This window comes from Anabrus simplex, chromosome 14, assembly GCF_040414725.1.
Source record: "Anabrus simplex isolate iqAnaSimp1 chromosome 14, ASM4041472v1, whole genome shotgun sequence".
NCBI lineage: Eukaryota > Metazoa > Arthropoda > Insecta > Orthoptera > Tettigoniidae > Anabrus > Anabrus simplex.
The window spans coordinates 65,049,000-65,072,211 of NC_090278.1; the positions used below are offsets into that span (position 1 = coordinate 65,049,000).

Below are 23,212 nucleotides of genomic sequence, written 5' to 3' on the forward strand. Positions count from 1 at the left end.
TTTCCCTAGTATACCTCTTCAGTGATACCTAGGCTATCTATTGCAGCTGTTGGTGGAGCTGTAGAGGATCAAACCAGCCTTCGGGCTGAATAGCCAACATACATACATACATTGTAAATACATACATACATACATACATACATACATACATACATACATACATACATACATACATACATACAGCTTTCTTCTTATCCTACACTTCCACATCACAGAAATTGAGGATCAGTCTCTGAAGTATTTCAGGGGTGGACTGATGCAAAATGCAAGTTGGATATGTTGATCAGCATAAGCCATAACGGTACAACAGGGAAATGCATTTTAAAAGATTGTAAGGAGCAAGTGGCATTGGAATTTAAAATTAATGTACAGAATCATCTATTTACCAGTGTTGGCATTTACATTGGAGATTTGGACAATGACAATGATTGACGAGAATGAAATGCATGCAGACATACATACTTACATCTTCATTATAGACTGTTATGTATTCAGTCTGTAAGCCTCTGTGAATTAACTTTGCACCTCTGCAATCCTCTATTTGCAACTAACTCTGTGACCTCATTTAGTTGTATACCTATCACCTACATTTCATTAAAAACTAAGTCTATCCTTGGTTTCCTTCTGCTTCTCTTACCGTCCGTAGTCAAGTGCTTTATTCTCCTAGGTAATCTATTCTCCTCTATTTGTCTCTCATTTCTTCTTCTTGTATGTTTTCCCACACCTATGGGATCGCAGGTATGAACTGTGTTGTTGCACATGTGGATTTTACACTTTTTTACGGCCAGATGCCCTCCCTGATGTCAGTTCTGAACGGAGGGATGTAATCACTATTGCGTGTTTCTGTGGTGGCTGGTATTGTGATGTCTAAATATGAAGAGGAGATTGTTGGGACAAACACAAAACGCCTAGTTCCTGTGCCAGAATGATTAATTAGGCACAATTAAAATCCCCCACCCCAGCCAGGAATCGAACCGAGGACCCTCCGAACCAAAAGCCTTGGCGCTGATCATTCAGCCAAGGAGTCGGACATTTATCTCGCATATCCCCACCCACCTAAGCTGATTTATATGCATATTAGGACCCGTTATCTTGCAGAGGATCTTTCTCTCAGAAATTGTGGATGGTCAGTATAGGTTGCAAGGAAGGGGTAAATTATACCAAGAAAGCGAAAGATTGATGGAATCAGTGAAGAAAAGAAGACTCTTAATTTTATGGACATCTATTTAGAATGGACAAGAAGAGGCTGATAAAATAGATTACTGGGCGAGTTGGCCGTGCGGTTAGGGGTGCGCGGCTGTGAGCTTGCATCTGGGAGATAGTGGGTTCAAATCCCACTGTGGGCAGTCCTGAAGATGGTTTTTTTCCCCGTGGTTTCCCATTTTCACACCAGGCAAATGCTGGGGCTGTACCTTAAACACTTGACAGAAGACCTATAGTTTTTGACAAAGGTTTAAGGGAGGTAACATAGTATCTTGAGCAGTCTGGATTGTCAGGACGACATCCTAAACCAAACAAAGAATAGATCAGTGATCGACAGCTTCGGTGGCTTCCATGACAAACAGAAACTGAATAACTGAGAGAGTTGCCCATGCAGTTAGGGGCGCACAGCTATGAGCTTGCATCCGGGAGATAGTGGGTTTGAACCCCACTGTCGGCAGCCCTGAAGATGGTTTTCTGTGGTTTCCCATTTTCACACCTGGCAAATGCTGGGACTGTATCTTATTTAAGGCCACAACTGCTTTCTTCCCATTCCTAGGCCTTTCCTATCCTATCGTCGCCGTAAGACCTATCTGTGTCGGTGCGATGCACAGCTATTTGAAGAAGAAGAAGAAGAAGAAGAAGAAGAAGAAAAAAAAGCAACTAATATGCAGGCATTTAGGCTGTCTGCCTGTCAAATGTTGACATTCCGTTATAGTCTACCGGACGGCAGAGTAAACCAGATCTCTGTTGGGTGATCTATGGCAGAGTTTGGATGAATTTTGTTGGGTAAACTCGAAGTGTGTACCACAGATCTATTACACGCCGACGTACGACAAGGAGCATAAAATGGACTTTTTTCTACCTTTGCCAGGTTTGAACCCACGATCTATGGGTCAGTGGTAGTGTTGACCACTGGAGCCCAAGATGATGATGATGATTATTATTATTATTAAAAATGTTGTTTTGTATAGGCTGGCTAAAGACCACGATATTGAACTATTGCGTTTGGGGTGGGTTTTGATGTTTGTCCAGTAATTGTGCATCCTCTGTGTTGTTCCTTCCTCTCCTTTGTCCAGAGAGCACCTTTTTTCCTTCTTGGCGGTTTGTCCTGGAACCTTATTTGTTTAAACATCTTCCTGAGACATGTCCGGTCTTTTAAGCCCTTTTCTGTTCCTCCCAGTTCCTGCAGATCTTCGTTTACTTCCATCAACCGTGGTGACTTGGTCTTCCTCTTTTGCCTGTAAACGAGAAGCTGTTTGGTCAGTCTGGCATGATCCATCCTGTAGATGTGTCCATAAAATACTAGGCAAAAAAAAAAAATACTAGGCATCTCTTCCTGGCCACATCCGTGATTTTTTTCCGCAGTATTTGTAGATCTCTTGGTTGGGTCACCTTTTGTATTTGTTCCCTTCCCTGACTGGTCCTAATATATTCTTCAGTATTTCTCTCTCCTGGATTTCAAGCTTGTCTGCGAGTCTCTTCCCTTTGAATATTACAGTAGACATTCTGAAGCATGGACCCTATAAGGCTTCAGGGCGGATGATTTTCTGGTAGTGCTTCATTTTAGTGTCACGGGAGACACTTTTTATTGTAGGTGTTCTTAGTGAATATTATTGTTGTTGTTGAAGCTAATTGGGAGTGAAGGAGAGCTTGATCAAGGTGGATATACTCGATCAAGTCCAGTATAGGAAGTAAAAATCTAAAGTGGAGCACAATTGTAGAGAAATGGGAGTGTTGGTATTGTTACTAGCTTCTCACCAGTATGATAGTGGTTCTCATCCCGGCCAGTGGGATTTTTGAAATGAATAGTCTCCTGTCTGTGGTTCCGATTTGACATAAAACTGTAGGTTTTTTCCTCCCGATGAAGGTCCCTTAAAGGATGATCCACCTTATCAACAGTTGTATTAAATAGTGTGTTTCATTATTTCAAGACTACTTTCAGTCCCTAAATAGGGACCTTAATTGAAATTAGAATATCATCAACACGGAACATGAAAATAATAAATTACAATTAAACTGTAGGATATGCAGCTGTGATCACGCAAAGCTACGAGCTTCCTTTCTCAGTTACCAAGAAATAATAGTGGAAGGAGTCCGAAGGGTGGAGGTGTTGCATAAATGCCCCGACATTGCTGAAGATGATGAGGGGAAGTGACAGTGGATGATAATAATGATGATGATGGTTGTTGTTGATGTTGTTGTTGTTGTTGTTGTTGTTGTTAATAGGCTGAAAAAGAAAATGCTGTTGATTGTCAATATTAGTAGAAAATAGTTTTGTCATGCGCTATTGCTTCTAATGGTAGAGACGGCAGTGGTGATTGTTGTTTTAAAGAGAAAGACAAAGTGTTTATCAGCCCAATAATAATAATAATAATAATAATAATAATAATTTTGTTGTTTTTCTTATTTGTATTACATCCCAGTAATTATGTTTATGGTCTATGGAGCTGCTGAAGAGCCAAAATTTTGTCCCGCAGGAGTAGTTCTATGTGTCTATCAGTCTAGTGACACAAGGTTGACGTATTTGAGCACCCTCAAATATTGTCACCACGACCTGTTAGCTTTTGATCTGTAACAGAACACTTGCTTTATCCCTTTATTAACGGTACATGTCTCTGCTTCTAGTAGCCGGTTGTTGTCAAGCTGGTCCTTGACTGCTCATTTCCATAGAAAAGCATCTGTTCAGATGCATTTTAAACTTGGGCTAGCAAGTACTCTTAGATACAGCTACGTAAAATCCTGTAAGCAGTAAAGAGAACCATAACATGCGTATTCTGCTTTAGACATTAGTCATGGAGGAAGAAATATATTTGGCAACATTGCTTGTTTCGAGGAAGCCTGCCTGCTACATTTACAGGGTGGGCCTGTAAGGTTGGAGGGTAGCAAAGACAGTGCTTCAAAATCTTTTTGTTTGCTTTTATTCTGGCTGGAATGCAATGACTGTGATAATTAGGCAGAGGGCTCAGAAAGCTGGTCCTCTGTCTGAGCCACTCAGCTTGGCTATATTAATGATTATTGGGCCAATTTATAGGCACTTAAAATATATAAAATAGACACAGAAGGGCATTAAAAATGTAAACGACAGACAATTTAAAAAGCACGGGTTTGCAAGAAATTTGTGCCAAAAAAGGCATTACAGTTCAAGAAATAGCGAAAAGGAAAAAGATTATGTATGCAGCTTTGAAACAAGATGCTACAAAGGCGAATCACATATAAACGGAAATTTGAATGTTCCGCTGCTGGTAGTAATAATTCTGAGGCAGGGCTTTGCGAGGATGTTGGTTGGAGTGTCTGGAAAACGGGTTTGCACGCGTGAACTCAGTGGAGAGCTGGGCTGCTTCAGTACGCCATGAGTGAGTAAGAGGAGCAGACATCTGTTGCACAACACATCATTATCAAATTTCTTACAAAAGAGGGCACCAAACCTTCTGAAATTTTGAGGCGGCTCTGTGCACAGTTTGAGGAAGAAACACTTTCGCAGATTCGAGTGTGTGAGTGGGTTAAAAAAATTGTGACAGGAAGAGAAGCTGTGGAAAATGAACCTCATCAAGGGAGACTGCTGACAGCATCACTGTAGACAACATTGTTGCCGTTCGTGGCATTATTGGTGAAGATCGGCAAATAAAAATTTTGCAAATTGTTTTAGCCATAGGAATAAGTTACGGAAGTGTTCAAACCATCATCTGAAATGAACTCCATTTCAGAAAATTGTCCGCGAGGTGGGTTCCTTGTCTCCTCAACCAGGAATCAGAAACTTTACACCAGGAAGTTTATCAGAGAGGAAGGAGAGGATTTCTTAATTTATATTGTGACTTGTGATGAAACTTGCGTGCATCATTACAGCCCAGAGTCAAAGCAAGCAAGCATGGAGTTGCGGTGAAGATTCAAAGCAGGTCCAGTCAAGGCCAAAACACGCCCATCTGCTGGAAAGGTGCTTGCAACAGTTTTCTGGGACTCCACAGGCGTTTTGCTGGTGGATTTTCTTCACGAACAAAGGACAGTTAATGCAGCCTATTACTGTCACCTTTTGCAGAAGCAAAAGCTGCGTTTTACAACAAGTGATACCGGCAACCGATCTGAAACATCATTCTTCTCCAAGACAATGCAAGGCCGCATACTGCTGCTTTAACGCACGAAGAACTGGAGGAAATTCACTGGAACACCCTCCATACAGTCCAGATTTATCGCCCTGCGACTACCATTTGTTTGGACCACTCAAACAAGACCTAGGATGACAGCGGTTCTATGCTGATGCAAGTGTAGAAGAGTTTTCTGCGGAATGGACTCAGCACCCGTCCCTCACCTTTCTATCAAGCTGGCATCAAAAACTTACCAATTCGATGGAGAAAATGTGTGTTGTTTATAAGTTTCATTTCCGTATTGATAGATATTACTTTACAAAAAACAATATAAATATGAATCTCCACCTTATCAATACAAAATTAATTTACATTAAGCTGGTAAATATAGTCAAGACTAGTTTCGACCCCTAGGGGGTCATCTTCAGTTGACATGCATTAAAAATGTATTTTTTACAAAAACATCACATGTAGTGGTAAAAGCTTAAATTAATTTGAACCGATCATAAATGTTGGTATGTCTGGTACATTTTGGCTATTGTATGTGTCAATTTTGAGTTTTTAGCACACAGTGTGAAGGTAGTTGATTAACTAGTGTGCATCATCCATGAAGTCACATGTTATTTTTTATGCTACTACCATCCATTTTTTTTTTTTTTTTTTTTTTATACAATGTGGAATCAACAGTGGAGAAAATGTGTGTCAAAGGCTGGACACTATGTAGAAAACTGATCTCTATATGTGTGGGTTTTTTTTATTGATTGATGCAATAAATTAAAAAAAGTAATTCCTGTTTATATTTGATCCGGCCTCGTATATTTATCTTTCAGATTCCTGTCTACTTAGTCTTCTCCATGCAAGAATTATGTTAAAATGAATTATTATGTATTTCTCAAGATTTTCAGGAGTGGAAACCGCATCTCTTATCACTCAGAATACTTTTATACCTAGATACATTTTTTCCTACCTCTCACAAAACAATAGGGCGAAACTTCATTACTGAAGCTTCATGTGGTTCAAGAATTACTTGTGCTAGAGTTACTGATCGGCCCTTTAAAATACTATCAATCATGGAATTAGTTTTCCGTCCTGGAACACACGCTGCAGTTTGAAATTTACTGCTTGGCCTGTGCTACTTGGTGCTTCCTCTAGGATTTTCGAAATCTGCCAAACGATGCTGCGAGTTTCTACCAAAGGTATGGTTTTGTCTCAAGCTTTGTAATCACGTCTGATATTCTGTGCAAGTAGTCCTTGTTGTACGCCAAGCTCAGTATTTAGGCTTGTATGAATGCAAATAAGACAGTGTGTAGCAAAAGGAGAGAAATTGCATAAAAAGGCTGTTTAGGACATCAACAAACATAATAAGTACAAAAATTTTAAGTAGACACTTATGGGCACAATGAAAACAATGAGTTTAGACTTGCGGTAGCAGGAAACTGGTTTATAACTTAGAAGTCAACATTCCTGCATAAAGGAATAAAAAATTCGAATAGGACAAAATCTGTCCCCTGTTGTTAGTGATTTATTTACTTGTCATATGGCTGCATCAAAATTCTACCACTCCGTTTGTCAACTACTGTGGATGACCCATGGTATGAACATATGAGAAGGATGGCTTCAGATAGGACCCCAAGAGCTTACTATGAAGTGATCGTTTTGGTAAAAGATCCAGAGGGAGACTGTGATAGTTGGAGAAAGCAAATTTTCAAAGACATTACAAAAGATGATGCAAATTGGCAGGGAAAAAGTAGAACGTCAGCTGTAGATGGACGGGACGAACTTGAAAGGGCCTTGTAAGCTCCTGCATCTGCTTGCTCGAGCGGAGAATTGATTTGAAGGCTTAATTGCCACGAGTGTCCGAGGACTGATGATATTGTGAACTGAGGAAAGGGTGAGATAAGACGTCAAGAGCAGGTTGATAGAATCAATGGGAAGATTGAACAATGGCAAATAAGGATTCAATGTGGAGAACTACATGACTGTAGTGAAAATGAAGGGAGGAGAAAATGTTGTGAACCGTTTTGGACAATGTCGCCACATTAGCCATTCAGATCTTGCATGCCAATATCACGTTGTTAGTTCCTCCTATTAGATTTCAGAATGTCTTTATATTATGTTTGCTATCCTCCCTGGTTACATTTTCCATGTTGCCATTGATGCTTTCACGGCCCACACTTATAGACATGATACTGTATAGGCTTTTGGGCTTATGCCGTATCAAGAAAATAAAGTGAAATTCTTTACGTTTTGCAGAGAACTGTGCTCTGCATCGACAAAAGAAATCTGGACTGTTCACGAGAAAAGCTTCTTAAATAATGACTCTTTAAATTTAGACGTAATAATAGACGAACCAGATGAACGTACCGTTTCCACTTCTATTATAATGTCTAAATTTAAAGAGTCATTGTTTAAGAAGCCTTTCTTGTGGACAGTCGAAATTTCTTCTGATGACGCAGAGCACAGTTCTTTGCAAAACGTAAAGAATTTCACCTTATTTTCTTGTCACGGAGAGCCTCCGTGGCTCAGACGGCAGCGCGTCGGCCTCTCACCGCTGGATACCGTGGTTCAAATCCCGGTCACTCCATGTGAGATTTGTGCTGGACAAAGCGGAGGCAGGACAGGTTTTTCTCCAGGTACTCCGGTTTTCCCTGTCATCTTTCATTCCAGCAACACTCTCCATTCTCATTTCATAGCATCTATCACTCATTAATATAAATCACTTTGGGAGTGGTGACCCCATCGTAATAACAGCCTATATCTGATTCATTCATTACATCCCTGACCCGGTCAAAGACTGGAAAGCAGGATGTAGGTTTTCATTTTTTCTTGACACGGCACAAGCCCAATAGCTTATACAGTATCATGTCTACATTTTCCACTCTTCAATTCAGAATGCATTACCTGACCATTCATTTTCAGGACCTAAAATAACCTCTTTTAGTATTTCATTTAGACTTTATAAAACCCAAAATAGGCTTTAAAAGAAGAAGAATGTGAAAATGCTTATTTTTGAAGTCTTGATGATAAGAATCGATAACATCAAAATCATTATCCTTATATAATTTTTGGTTACTTTTGTTTTTACATTGTAAGTTTAAATGTTTCAGGATTAATTCTTCCATACGGACTTCCTTGTGGTGATTTTCTAGAGGATTTCTATAAAATTTAAATTTCCTTTTCAAGGCTGAAGAAGGCTTAATAGAGCCAAAACATGTACCTTTGATGTAAGTAGGTTTTAGTTGTAGTAACCTGACAGACCTGTCAGACTCCAAAGTCCGTGCTCTGTGTGGCTAAAGCAAGATCATCAGCATACAGGAAATTCCTTTAGTTGAGGGCTATGGGGTTTGTCTATATGTTGAACAGAGTTGGCACCAGCTGTTTTTCTGTATTCTCAATCCTGATCAGTGAAGGCCAGATAAACGAGGTACTTGCCAAAATCTACGCTCACTGATATTGCATGAATGAGTGGGAGTTAATGTGTTAAGTTGTTTGTTGAGAAGTTCTTTGACCTTAAAATAATTCCTACTCTATCAGATGTTAAATATAGTGAACTCTCACAATTGATTAAAGGAATCTACTTTTTGCAGCCAATTTTGGAAGGCACGGACAAGTACTGTTGGACATGCCACCGTGAAGGTATTGTCATCTCGTGCATAACATGTCCTCGGGTGTACCACCTGCGCTGCACACAACTGAGCGCCCCGCCATCGGAACAGTGGGTGTGTCCAGAGTGTGTAGCTGTTGTAAGAGCAGAAAATGTCGACACAAGGTAAGTCAAACAATTTCTGAGATGAAATTTAATTTGCTACTGATTTTTTATTGTTTTCAGAAGTCTGCGTTGTTTTCTTTTGCATGTACTACCATGAAAAACATGTTTTATCCTGTGTTTCATTATAAATGTCTATAAATATTTCTGTGTAAAAGATGTCTTGAGGGATCTGTGGTCAAGAGTACAAATCAAGATCCTGAAATAGCATGTTCAATACTGGCGCACTGTTCTCCCCAGAAATTTTCATCAGCTGGGAGGCAGGAATAAGCAATCAGGTGGGGAATACTACATAAGAAATGAATATGATAAAATTTAAATTTATTTTCCTCAGGGCATTCATTTATAGTAATAATATCAGAAGTAAACATTAACTGCAAAATTGAACTATTTTAATGTTATTGTCACGAACAAACCGTAATTTCTAGCGTTCTACTGCTCGTTCATAATTGTGGAACAACGGGGCTTACCACTGTTGCTGTGGAGTGCCATACAGGTTTAAGTCGTGATGCGGAATAGAGTGCTCGCTTTAGATTCCACGCTGATCCAGACACCGCTTGTGCACGGTGATAGTCAAGCTAAACATTTAAACTTCGATGTAATTAGTGCAATTATGCCACAATAATTATTTATCATTTAAATAATCAGTCTTAATATTTTAATTTGGAACTCCCAATGACTCGAATATATATTAATATTGTGTAACTAACACATATGTTGGAGGTGGGTTGAGTGGCTCACATGGTTGAGGCTCTGGCCTTCTGATCCCAACTTGGCAGGTTCGATCCCGTAACTTGGCAGGTTCGATCCTGGCTCAGTCCGGTGGTATTTGATGGTGCTCAAATACGTTAGCCTCATGTCGGTAGATTTACTGCCAAGTAAAAGAACTCTTGCGGGACTAAATTCTGGTACCTCTGCATCTCCGAAAACTTTGAAAAGTAGTTAATGGGACGTAAAGAAAAGATTATTACTACATATCTAGGTTATGTTAGCTGGGCGGTCTGTAAAAGTGGCAGGGGAGTGTGCCCATTCAAATGGTCCTAGGGAGAACACTGGACGTAAGACCAAGAAGCCGGCCCCATGATCTAAGAGTAGCGAGCCTGCCTCTTACCTGGAGGCCCAAGGTTCAATTCTCGGCCAGGTCAGGGCGAGGGCTGGTTCAATGTCCACTCAGCCTGGATGAGAACGATTGAGGAACTATTTAATACCGAGATAGTGACCCCAGTCTAAAAGGCAGAGCGTAACAACCAAGGGGATTCAACACGCTGACCACGTGTCATCACATGGTTGAGCAGCAGTTGCTTGGTACGAGAGTAATCCCAAAAATAAAGTCTCCTATTTTTTTATAAATACATTCATGGGGCTGTTGGTCACAATAATGTGAAGAGCATATAACATGTGCACGCCGCGCTGAGGCACTCAGTCTTGGCTTGGCAGCCGTTGAGAATGGAGCTCCCGTTGGATGTTACCGCCAAGAGCGAAGTGTGCGCAGTTATTCGGTTTTTGTACGCAAAAGGTACTGAACCGATTCAAATCCATCGCCAATTCATGGAAGTGTATAGCGAGTCCTGCATGGATGTAAAAAATGTTTGTAAGTGGTTGAAAGAGTTTGCAACTGTTCGGACTGAAATTCACGACGAATGAACAAAGGAGCGGAAGACCGTCAATTTCATCGAGACAGTCATGAAGGTTGAGCAAATCATGCGTGAAGATGGGCGGGTTACCCTGGATGATCTCTGCACTTTGGTTCCTGAGGTTTCCCAAAGCACCGCTCACAACTTCCTGAACAGCATGGCGGTGAGCTGGCATGACATGGGCATACAAAAACTGTCACAGCGTCTACAAAAATGCATTGACCAAAATGGTGGCTGTGTAGAAAAATAGCTAAATGTTAAAGCTGTACATGATGTAAACCATTGTAGAAATATACAGGTCTATGTATTTATAAAAAAGTAGGAGACCTTATTTTTGGGATTACCTTCGTAGATCAAAGCCGGTGAGGGATGTAGCGCTATGGGATTTGGTGTTAGAATAAGAAGGATGTTGGAATTATAATGCATTTAATTGACAGACTTTTTCTGTTATAAACTATAAAATATTCTGGTTATAAGAATACTAGTTTTATGCCACGTGGGATTGTAGGAGGCATTTCACTTTTCAGCTTGAGAAATCTAGAAGTTTTACGGCAGCTCTCCCTTGTACACCGCTGTTGTATACCATTGTTACTTGTATTCCTAATACACATTTGCCTGGCAGTGCATAAACTGGAAAGGATATGTTTGAGAGACCTGGCCTCTGTGAAGGTCATGAGAATCAAGAGAGCATTTCTCAAGGTCAGACAGGAACTAGCATATTGTTGTGAAAGAGAACAATGCATTGTATTAGTCAGGAAATGAATGGCATCCACAAAGAACTTTAGCCATGAGAATACTGCAGAAATTACTAGTTGACTTCGACACTATTTCGTAATAGGACACCTAAATAGGGAAGGATATAAAATGCATTTTTGTATATCTAGTTTTATTAGTAGAACCTGTAGCACTGAGCAACAGCGTGCATTTAGAAGATAGTGGGTTTAAACCCCACTGTCAGCAGCGCTGAAGATGGTTTTCTGTGGTTTCCCATTTTCACATCAGTCAAAATGCTGGGACAATACCTTAATTAAGGCCACGGCTGCTTCTTTCCCACGCCTATTCCTTCATCGCCAGAAGACATATCTGTGCCGGTGCGACGTGAAGCACATTGTAGTTAGGACCTCTAGCTCCCTCTGTGGATCAGCGATGGAGTGCCTGTCTCCAGATCCCAAGACTGTGGGTTCAAACCCTGAATGGGTAGTCGGATATTTGATGACCGGGAACTGGTTTTCTCTTGGGCGATCCTGGTTGACATTCTGTTGTATGACATAGCTATGTAAAAGATCTTTGTTGACATGTTTGGTGTATCTTCTTCTTCTTCTTCTTCTTCTTCTTCTTCTTCTTCTTCTTCTTCTTCTTCTTCTTCTTCTTCTTCTTCTTCTTGCTATTCTCCTTTCCCTACTACTTCTTCCTTCAGTCTTACCTTGTGAGATAAGCTGAAAGAGTCTGTACATATCATTTCAAAAGATATGGTCTAAGTATTCTAGTTTCTTCTTTTTTGATGTTGTGCAAGACCTCTGTGTCTTTGTCCAGGTGTTGGAGAATTACATTGTTACGTATTCAATAGCCCACGATATTCTGAGTAGGCATCTGTAGCACCAAATCTTAAGGGATGAAAGTTTCTTGCTAGTGTTCTCTGTTAGTGTCCAGGCCTCAGCACCATAAAGTAAGATAGACTACTGAAGAACCTCCGTTATTCAAAACCCTTGTAACCAAAACGATCTGGGGAAAAGAAAGTGGTTGAGTTACAAAAATGAATTAAAGAAACATAATTTGTAACGTTATGCTGACGTTCTGGTAATGAAACAGTGGAGTGACTTAGCATCTAGCTAACTATGTGAAAAGAAGAAGAAAAACAGAAAATAGAAGATGTTTTCAGAAAAAAAAAGTAGGCCCTAGTATATATTTACAGTACATGCACTATTGAACATAATTTTGTTTTTTAAATACGGTTGAGTAGTTTGGGTTTCCAGTATTAAAATACTTTGTCAACAATGTACTATATACTGTATGTGGCCTATTGTCTTAATTTAATCTAAACCTTCAAAATAGATTCGTAACCTCTAAAAACGATATTCAGTTATTATCCGAAACCCTCTCCCCCCACCTCTCCTTTGTTTTGGTTAACAGAGGCTCTACTGTACGTACCACCAAAGTAAATGGAGACAGAGATTAACATTACAGTCTCTGTTACAGAGGATTTTACTCATTCCTTGAATTTAGTCGTTGCCTGTTCAATCCGGGACCTAACTTCAACAGTATTATTCCAGCTGTGATAAAGCACACAGCCAAGATACTTAATGCATTGGAATTACGCAAGTGATTTTCCAGCTAGTCTTATGTTAATAGGTTCAATGTCATGTTTGCTTACGAGCATTGCTTTGGTATTTTTCACATTTAAACGCAGATCTGCTGCGGCGTTATTTTCAGCCACACAGTTAATTCATTGTTTATTATGTTTACCTGACAAAATTAATTAAACTATGCCATTTGGTTAGCGGAATGTTCGAAATTAACGCAGCCTAGGGCGTCAGGTCGAAATGTCTTCGTGTGGCAGTTGAGGCATTATTATTATTATTATTATTATCATTATTATTATTATTATTATTATTATTGTTATTAATATAATATAATATAATATAATATAATATAATATAATATAATATAATATAATATAATATAATATAATATAATATAATATAATATAATAAAGAATGAAAACCTACAGCCTGTTTTCCAGTCAATGACCGGGTCAGGGATGGAATGAATGTAGCAGATATAGGCCATTAGTACGATGGGGTCGCCACTCCCAAAGTGATTTATTAATGAGTGATAGATGCTATGAAATTAGAATGGAGTGTGTTGCTGGAATGAAAGATGACAGGGAAAATCAGAGTACCTGGAGCAAAACCTGTCCCACCTCCGCTTTGTCCAGCACAAATTTCACATAGAGTGACCGGGATTTGAACCACGGTATCCAGCGGTGAGAGGCCAATGCGCTGCCGTCTGAGCCACGGAGGCTTCAATAAATAATAATAATAATAATAATAATAATAATAATAATAATAATAATAATAGAAAAGTCAGTAGTATGTTTTGATACATTAGGTGTAGATACTTCAACAAACTCATTGCATAATGTTGAAGAGAAATATTCCCATTGTAAAAGTGTATATTGCCAGTGAAATGCCGTGAAAATTTTCAGATTTCTCTTCCTCAAAAGATTTTTATTTACTATATTTTGCTTTTAAACACACAAAGTGATACGGAAGACAAGAAAAGACAGAGTAAAAAATGAGGACATCAAGAAGGAAATGGGACTGGAAGAGCTTTTAAGAATGGAGAGGGAGAAACTTAGATTGTATGGACATTTTAAGGCGATGGAAGCAGATGATGGAAAGCCAGATAGAAGGAACGAGGGCAAGAAGCAGGCCCAGACTAAGGTGGTTGAAAATGATAGAGAATAGTATAATTAGAAGAAACCTGGAATACAACACAGTTTAACGAGGAACAATGGTGCCAAATAGAGGATGGAAAAGTGTTGTAAACATTACAATGTGACGGGGGCTGGATGAGGGAAATGGAGGATGGTGATGATATAGATTACAGATTATTGATTATGAGAGCAAAGTATTCCATGTATGGGGATTTTCATCATAGTTTACAGATGTTTTTCTGTGTAATCAAGTAGTGTTGTATTTTTGGTGCAGTCTGTACCTGACCTTCAGGAAAAGTCACCATTTTATAACAAACAACATGAAGCTATTTTGAAAGCCTCAATGTGTTAGCTGTAGGCTATATTTTTAGCTGTTTCTACCAAGTTCTTGGCAATACTTTGGCTTATTACTGATGTAACTGCTTGTATCTCATTGGACACTCGAGTGTTTGATGATGATAGTTATCTCCTTACAATGATTGTCTTGCCTTGAATACCAAGTGGACTTATCTCACTTAAGGATGTTTATCTCCTTTGTTCTGTGTGCCATATGTGTTTCCATGTTTGTACTCTTTCTAATGCTCCCTCTTCCCACAGTTATCCACCATTGTGTTTATCCTGTTAGAATCTTGCCAGTATAAATAAATCCACGGTGCATCCTAAAGTCGAGACACCCAGTACCAAAGCTACAGCAATGAACCATCCTGTGTTAAAATCCTCGGTTCAGCCAGGAATTGGACCTGGGTGTACCAGCAACAGCTTCTCAAATAGACTTAAACAGGGTACTACGTGTTAAGAGATACAGGGAAAACTTTTAAAAATATGCGGGATTCACCAACTTATGCAAATATTTCTCCCAACTGTGAACCAAAGGCCATTATGCTGGATCATTCAACTAAGGAGCTGGACAATAAAATTTGATTGATTGATTGATTGATTGATTGATTGATTGATTGATTGATTGATTCATTCGTTCATTGCATTTTATAGCTTTCATTGGGCCACTTTAATCAATTTTTATACAATAAGAAAGGCTCCTCAGTTTTCTGTCAGACAGGTACTAATTCATTCTCTCAGATCTTAACTTTCTTTCTATCTTTGTCTGAAATCCCCATCCTATTGTCCATGTGTTGATCTCGGTTTGTTTGTGAGTTTTTTGATTTTGTCTGCTTTGTTTTTTAAATCTTGTATTGTAATTTGTAGTTCTCTCATTATCTTCTTTGATTTATGTAATCCATCTAATGGTCCTCTTATGTTCCACAATTTTTCAATAATTTTCCTGATGGTGGTTGTTGTTGTTCATTAATTCCATTCATTCATCATATCCATTTATTGGCCATGTTTGTACAAGCCATCCGTCTTCTATCTCTCACATATATACCCTTTTCTTTGCACTCCTGTCAAAAGTTAAATCTTTCTTCTTGCTCTTCCACAGAGATATTTCATGGTTTGGCAAGTTGTTTCTCGGGTGCATCCCTAATTTCCACAGTTTTCCTCCTAATTCTTTGCAACATCTCTCCCTCTTCGACACTCACTTCTTCTAGTTTTTGTGTCTCTCTCCTACCCACAGGGTTTTCAGTTTTTCTTACAGTGTTAATATCTTGTGGGCCAGCCTCTCATGATCATCATCTCATATTATATTTGTGAAGATATAAACTTACATGTGAATTAGATAAATTTATTATAAAATGGATTTATAAATGCATTTAGTGATATAAAAATGACCTGTAAAATTTGTAAATCCTACTGCATTGGTATGTCAATACCATTTATGATTTATGGATTAATTATGTAATTAATTATTTGATTGATACAGTTATTTAAATTAATGTTCAGCTATGTGGCTGTCAAGGTTCTAATGTCTGTTGCTTGTTTCCATGAGACCTGGTAATGTCATCTATAAACTGCTTATTGGTTTATTTTTTTGTTTGTTTGTTTGTTAGGTTATCTAAGTGTGTGAGAGGCAAGTGCTGTTATGGGATGAGGTTTGACAACACTGCAAGGTCTGCAAAGCAAGCTGCAGGCTGGCAGGTTTCTAGCTAGGCATGCAGGCAGACCAGGCCGGTAGTTATGAGGGCCAGGGGAGGGGGACAAGGGACTTGGCTGGCAGTGTTCCCATCTGGGAGAGAGAGAGGGAGGGGGGGCACCCAGAGGGTAACACAACACAGGCACTTTCTAATAGATGACCTGGCATATCCTTTCACATTTACAGCTTCTCTCTCTCTGTCTTTCTTGTTTGTGAGGTCATTCATCCCTCTCTCTCTCCCTCTTCTTCCAACTAGGTGGAGTGGGGCATAGCAGTGGACTATGCAATTACTGTAATGTTCAAAACAATGGCTTATGTTGAAATGCTTTGTTTTTCCTTTCATGGTCAACGGAGTCATCTCTGGCTGATTTGTAAGCCATTTCAAGAAGCAGTAGACTTACCCTGTTTCTTTAATAATAATAATAATAATAATAATAATAATAATAATAATAATAATAATAACAACAGTAAAGCTTATTCCAGTTACTTACAATTAAGTGTTAAAATGACTCCTGGATTATTTATTTATTTATTTATTTATTTATTTATTTATTTATTTGAAAGTACTTCGGCAGGAGGCCTAATGCCGTACTATCTTAACACACTAATTCTTATAATACCTACATAATTTTGTAGGTTAATAAATAAATACATGACAATATTTTAACACAGTTTGTATCAGGGCACGGAAAATTTTGATCATATTTTGAGAGGTTTAGAATCAATATCCAGAAGCCCTACACTCGTACCTGTGAAATGTCACAAACTGTTTATCATCTTTTATTTGACGGTCCCAATTATGAAAGCAGTAGATGTGAATTAGTAATTCAATTAAATACCTAAGCACCTTTTAATGATTTATTTTTAAAAATTTGCTTTTATACGAACAAGACACAGGCACTGAAAATGAGATTGGTTGTTAACACGCAGTCCATAGAGGCTCAATTCGGAAAGAAAAAAAATACAATAACATGGAGATTGATGTTGAAAAATTCGGATTGACTTCAGAACGTTCAGTATTTCGAGCAGAACTCTGTTCTATACAACAGCCTGTTGAATGGATTAAGAGAGACACTTGTAATGCACGTATATTGGGCGATTCTCAGGCTGCTTTGAATGCAATTCAGGACAAGTACAATTTATTTCAAATTCCATAAGATCACAGTATTAGACTACAACAAGCATATTTGCATGAAATGGGTATGAGATCATAACAGTACGGAGGGGAACAAGGGAGCTAATGAACTTGCCAAAGAGTCTGCATCGACCCCCAATTCTCCGTTAATATATGACAAATGCCCTATGTCATTTGTCGAAAAGGAACTGAAAACATATACAGACAAGCTCAAGAGGTCAGCTTGCAAGAAACTTGTTCTTTCCAAAGATTCAGGATAGACTGAAAAGTAGATTAACACATTACTGTATTTTAACACAGTTTATGTCAGGACATGAACAATTTGGATCATATTTTGAAAAGTTTAGAATCAATATCCAGAAGCACCTACACTTCTACTTCTGGAATGCCACAAATTATTTATAATCTTTTATTTGAATGTCCCATTTTTTAAAGAAGTAGATTTGAATTCGTAATTCACTTAAATGTGTGATATACAATATCAAACGCCTTTTAATCCTTTATTTCAAAAAAGTTGTTGTTAAAATGTGTTTGTTAAATTTCTCCATTTTATTTACAAGTTTTAAGTTTTATTTGTTATTTTATGTATTAATTTAGTTTTGTTGTCTATAGCCCTAATATACCACATGTAAAATAGGGTTTCTACTTGAATAATCAATATTATTATTATTATTATTATTATTATTATTATTATTATTATTATTATTATTATTATTATTATTATTACTATAACTTTATTGGCCACATTGAACCACTTGAGTCTTCCATGTAAACTTTTTCTTTGAAGGTTGTAGTGTTTGATTCTTCTTATCTGCCCAGTATTTCTTCATTTGTTCTGATTGCAGTATTCTTAATTAGTCTGAAATCTCCACATGCCTTCCGTGAATCATTTCAGTTGAAATTTCTGATTCTTAAGAAGGGTGGTAATTCTATTCTTGTTCTCTGCATCTGTAATTTCAAGTCCAGCTGTTTTGAGATCCTCTTGAATTTCTTTGATCCAATGCCCTCCTGTCTTCTTTCCCAGATTTCTCATCACTGGTTGTCGTAAAATCCTGTTTTCTGGTAATCGTAAGATGTGGAAGAAATAAGAGATTCTTTTCTTCATCATGCTGGTAACTGGGTCAAGCTCTTCGTTTCATTGGGGAGGTTTCTCCAGACTCCTTCAACCTGGTACTTTTTATTTATGCAATTTCTGATAATTCTTATTTCAGTTTTGAGAAGATAATAATAATAATGATAATAATAATGATAATAATAATAATAATAATAATGATAATAAGAATAATAATATTAATAGTATATTACTGAGAACACATGCAGTAAAAAAGGTCTTCCAGTAATCACATAATTCAAACATTATCAAACAGTTGCGCAACCAGAAATAACCTAAGCAAGTGAAACCATTTTCAAAACAACCAACACTGCAGAAATAGACAGAATACTGAAGATTGAAAGAAGAAGAAAAATAATGTGCATAAACAAAAACTACCAAGCAAATAGACACTGGAGACTAGCTTCTAACAAAATACTCTTCAAGGAAATGGAACTGGTAATGAGCACAATCAGGAAGAAACAAATCTCATTCTTTGGAGATTTACTGAGGACATAAGAAACATCAGGAGAATCATAGAAAAATTGAATAGTAAGAGCAATGGGTTACAGAAATCAAGGTAGATAAGAGGACACTACAAATGAAAACTAGACAAAATCATGAAACTCACAGACAAACAAAACCAGATTACAAACCAAGATCAACAGAGGATGATGAATGAAAGAAAGTTAAAATCCGAGAGAATGAAGAAGTAATACACTAACAGAAAACTGAAAAACCATTTTTATAAAATTGAGTAAAGTGGTCCATTGAAGACCATAAAATAAATAATCCAATCTGGACAATGAAAACCAAATGTGGTATTAGAGCCCAGAAGTTTATGACCTTAGGTGAGATTCTGACCCAAAATATCAGTCAAAAGCTGCCATTGGAGAAAGGACAAGAAAGAGTTTGCATTCAGGCTATAGCAGAAGACATACATTTCCAAATTCCTCTCTTATCAGCCCAAATTCAGATATAGTATAATCAAACTGGTATGCGTGTACACAGCAGACTCACTTGCCAGGCATGGACTAGCAGAAATAGGGGGGGGAATAAAGTTTTGGGGGAAGATCTTGAAACCTAAAAAATTAAATTAAATTAAAATTAACCACAAAATTGCATTTCACATGAGACTGAAACAAGAGTTATCTGAAAAGTTCAAAATGAACTCATCCTCAACGAAGAAGTGGAGAATGGCTTCCTATGGACATATCTTGGCCTTCTAGGAGAAAAAAAAAAAAAAAAAAAAAAAAAAAAAAAAAAAAACACAAGTTGCATGGGGGGGGGGGGGGGGAAGAAATCCATCAAGATGCAGAAAAGAGTGGGATCAAGGCAGCAGAGTGGTGTTCTGAAGATGTATGGCTGTGAAAGATCTGTCGGAAGAGAAGCCAAGGACAACAAACAGGGTATTCTCGGAAGGAGTTTAAGCAAGAACGAGCCAGAGAATGAAGAAATACAGAGAAAATAGAAAAGAATATGGGGAAGTGAAGTTATTTGTATATTTGCAGCTCACAGTTTGATGAAATGAATATAATAATAATAATAACAACAACAATAATAATAATAATAATAATAATAATAATGCAGTCATTTAGTGCTAAATAATACAATGACTTCTAGATTATCACTGTGATTGTTAGTTCATTTGTAGGGAATTGCTGCTCATAATTGCTAATTAAAGATGAAACTGCACGAAAGTATTGCATTACACTGCTAATTTAAGCTTAATTTCATGATCATTTTCTCATCACCATTCATTTTTGTCCGGCTCCATGGCTAAATGGTTAGCGTGCTGGCCTCTGGTCCAGAGGGTCCCGGGTTCGATTCCTGGCCGGATCGGAGATTTTAACCTTAAATGATAATTCCCTTGACTCGGGGATGGGGTATTTGTGCTGTCCCCAACATCCCTGCAACTCACACTCCACACAACACTATCCTTCCCCACAATAACATGCAGTTACCTACACATGGCACATGCCACCCACCCTCATTGGAGGGTTTGCCTTATAAGGGCTGTACCCGCCTAGAAATAGCCACACAAAATTATTATTATTATCCCATATCGTGATTTAGAAAAGGCTTATGATAGTGTACCCAGAGCAAAGATATGGAAAGTAATGCAACAGAAAGGAATTGGAAAATAAATGATACAGTATGTGCAAGCAATGTACAAAAATTGTTGCAGCAGTCTCCAGGCACATGTGGGGAGCTCAGAATGGTTTTGGAATGAAACTGGGCTACCGCACAGAAGTATGCTGTCACCCTAATGGTTATGGAGAAAATTGTGAAGGATACAAATGTGAAATATGGGGACAGGAAGCTGCAGGTAATGCTGTTTGTGGTGTGGGGAATGCATAGAGAGGAATTTCAAGGCCAACTCTATTATTGAAAATTGAATCAGTTATTTAAGAAAGTGCAGATGTCCAGAAATTTAACTTTTCAGGAAGAGCAAAAATAGATTTAAAAGCCAGTCTTGCTATTTATGTTAAATGTATATGTATTGACAGTTAGTGTTGATGGTTGTGGCTAGGTTACTTGATAAAATATGAAGTAAAGATGAAGGACTTTATGGGAATTGGCAGATAAAGAAAATGGATATGTGCCTTTTCTATAATGATGGCTGAATGAAAATCAGTTTTGCAGCAAAAACATATTGTTTACTCAGATAAGTTACACACCCTGTTGTCGTTCTACCATAATAATCATTTGAATGATGGCAGGCAATCAAAATCATCGTCAGTCACACTAACAGTTGGCCACGTAAGTATTCCATTGAAAAAATCTTTGTACTCCCCCAGAATGTCACTTCTAGACACTTTAGGTCATTCTTCTTGTTCCCATCAAAAAGGAATTGGTTCTTCATAGGCTAGTTCATTACAAAGCTGGACGTTGCAGTCTACTTTCAAACGGAAGATGTGTTCAATAAAGCTGTTGATGAACTCTTCCGTCCGTATGGCTCCCGGATCTTTGACAGAGTAAAGGAAGTGCACTCTTCCTCGAGATTTATCTGACAGTTCTCCCTTCTTATACGATTTAGCCACCATGTCACTAGTCTCTACTAAAATGATAGTGAATTTGTCATGATGTTGGTGCTTGTACGATGATTTGACGAGATTGCTTTACATCATAAATTCACTTAATTTCTTTTACGTGTCTTTTAATGATTGCAAAATCTCTATCACAGGTATTGAACGAGTGCCCTTGTATAGAGAAGTAATGGTGAATGGTGGCATGTTCCCTTTCTTAAATGACTTGAAAACCAGACACAAATCAACCTTAACACGTGAGAGGTCGTGCCAGTTTTAGAATGCGGGAGGTCGCGCAAAGGCAAATTGCTCAGGCTTAATATTTTAATGAGCTGCTATTTTCCTTTTGCAGTGAATGCTCTGATAAAAGTATAAATATGTACCCTGTTTAATTGCCTTTGAACTAGTACTAACGTAATTACCCAGTAAAAATATTTTCTCAATATAAAAAAAATAAATGAATTTCTTTTGCAAAATCTGGTAAAATTGAGTTTTTAAAGAGCGCGAGAGGTCATGCATGAGCAAATTACCTCAGCGTTTGCATTTGTACATTTCAGTAAATGATTTGGTCACAATTCAAGATAAAACTACAGCACCACACTTCACTGAAAGCCACCATAAACCTCATGAACTTTACTTAAAGAAACTTTCTTGGAAATACTTAACTACTCCGGAATGCAGCAGGCAATACACTGACGATAATCAACGTCAGGCGGAAGAGTTGGAGGGGAGGAATGAAACGAACGCCCTAAGTCCCAAAGTGGCTAGCAACAAAATTGTTAACAAATATTTAAAAAGTGCGGCAAACTGCCACAGGCGCAACCTCTTGCATGTTAAATATCAACATGTTACTGGTTCGATAAGTGTCGTTTCTTTTGTGAAAAGGTGCACCAAGGACAAGAAGAATGTTAATCTGCAATCATAAAAAAAACCTACAATTTGGACATGTGCCCTTTTTTAAATGACTGATTCAATTGTGGAATGAAAATCAGAATGGAAAAGAGCAAGACTGGTGTTGACTACAGGAGAAAGGGATGGTAAAAGAATTATAAAAATATAGGGACAACCTTGAAAGTGTGGAGAGCTTCAAGTACGTGAGAAGTAGGATGCAGGGCAGGATATGGAGATCAATAAAAGGATTCCATAGGGAAATGCATTCTGAAACCTTAAGGAAGGAAGTACCAATGAAGTGTAAAGAGGTGATGTATAAGATAAGCAACAGAGACGTGGACACTGACAAAAAGAGATGAGAATAAAATCCAGGCCAGTGAAATGAAATTTTTATAAAATGATAGGAGAGACAAGAAAGGGCAGAGTAAGAAATGAAGGGCCCGGGAAGGAAATTGGAGTGGAAAAGCTTTTCGACATAATGGAGAGGGCTAAACTTAGTTGGTTCTGGTCATGTAAAGAGGATGGAAGAGGGTGCTGAAATGGATGATGGAAACCCAGAGAGGAGGAGGGAGGGCAAGAGGAAGACCCAGACTAAGGTGGTTGAAAATAATCAAGAATAGTATAATTAGAAGAAACTTGGACTGGAACACATTTAAGGAGGAACAGTGATGGTTGGATAGAGGAATATGGAAGGAAAAGTGCCATAAACATTCCAATCCAGTGGGAGGTGGATGAGGGAAACATGATGATGAGGTTGATCGGGAGGAGGGGGAGGAGATTATATTTTTTGTTAAGACTAATACGTTAAATTATTTACTGTAGGGGGGGGGGGGGTCATACACAGTCCCCACTGTATATTACCCCTCGAGGCAATCCCTTACTTTATGACGTTGCCCATCTCCCACGGCATGGATGAGGGGTTG

The 23,212-nt window shown here is 38.2% G+C and overlaps 1 protein-coding gene across 1 annotated transcript in view; it reads left to right on the plus strand.

The window, feature by feature from the left end:
* The window catches only part of Zmynd8 (Zinc finger MYND-type containing 8), a 415,670-nt gene that overhangs the window by 89,438 nt on the left and 303,020 nt on the right, over positions 1–23,212 (plus strand). The window contains exon 4 of the mRNA XM_067157629.2: positions 8,870–9,051. Coding sequence (XP_067013730.2) covers positions 8,870–9,051 — 182 coding nt within the window. The remainder of the gene's footprint in view (positions 1–8,869; positions 9,052–23,212) is intronic.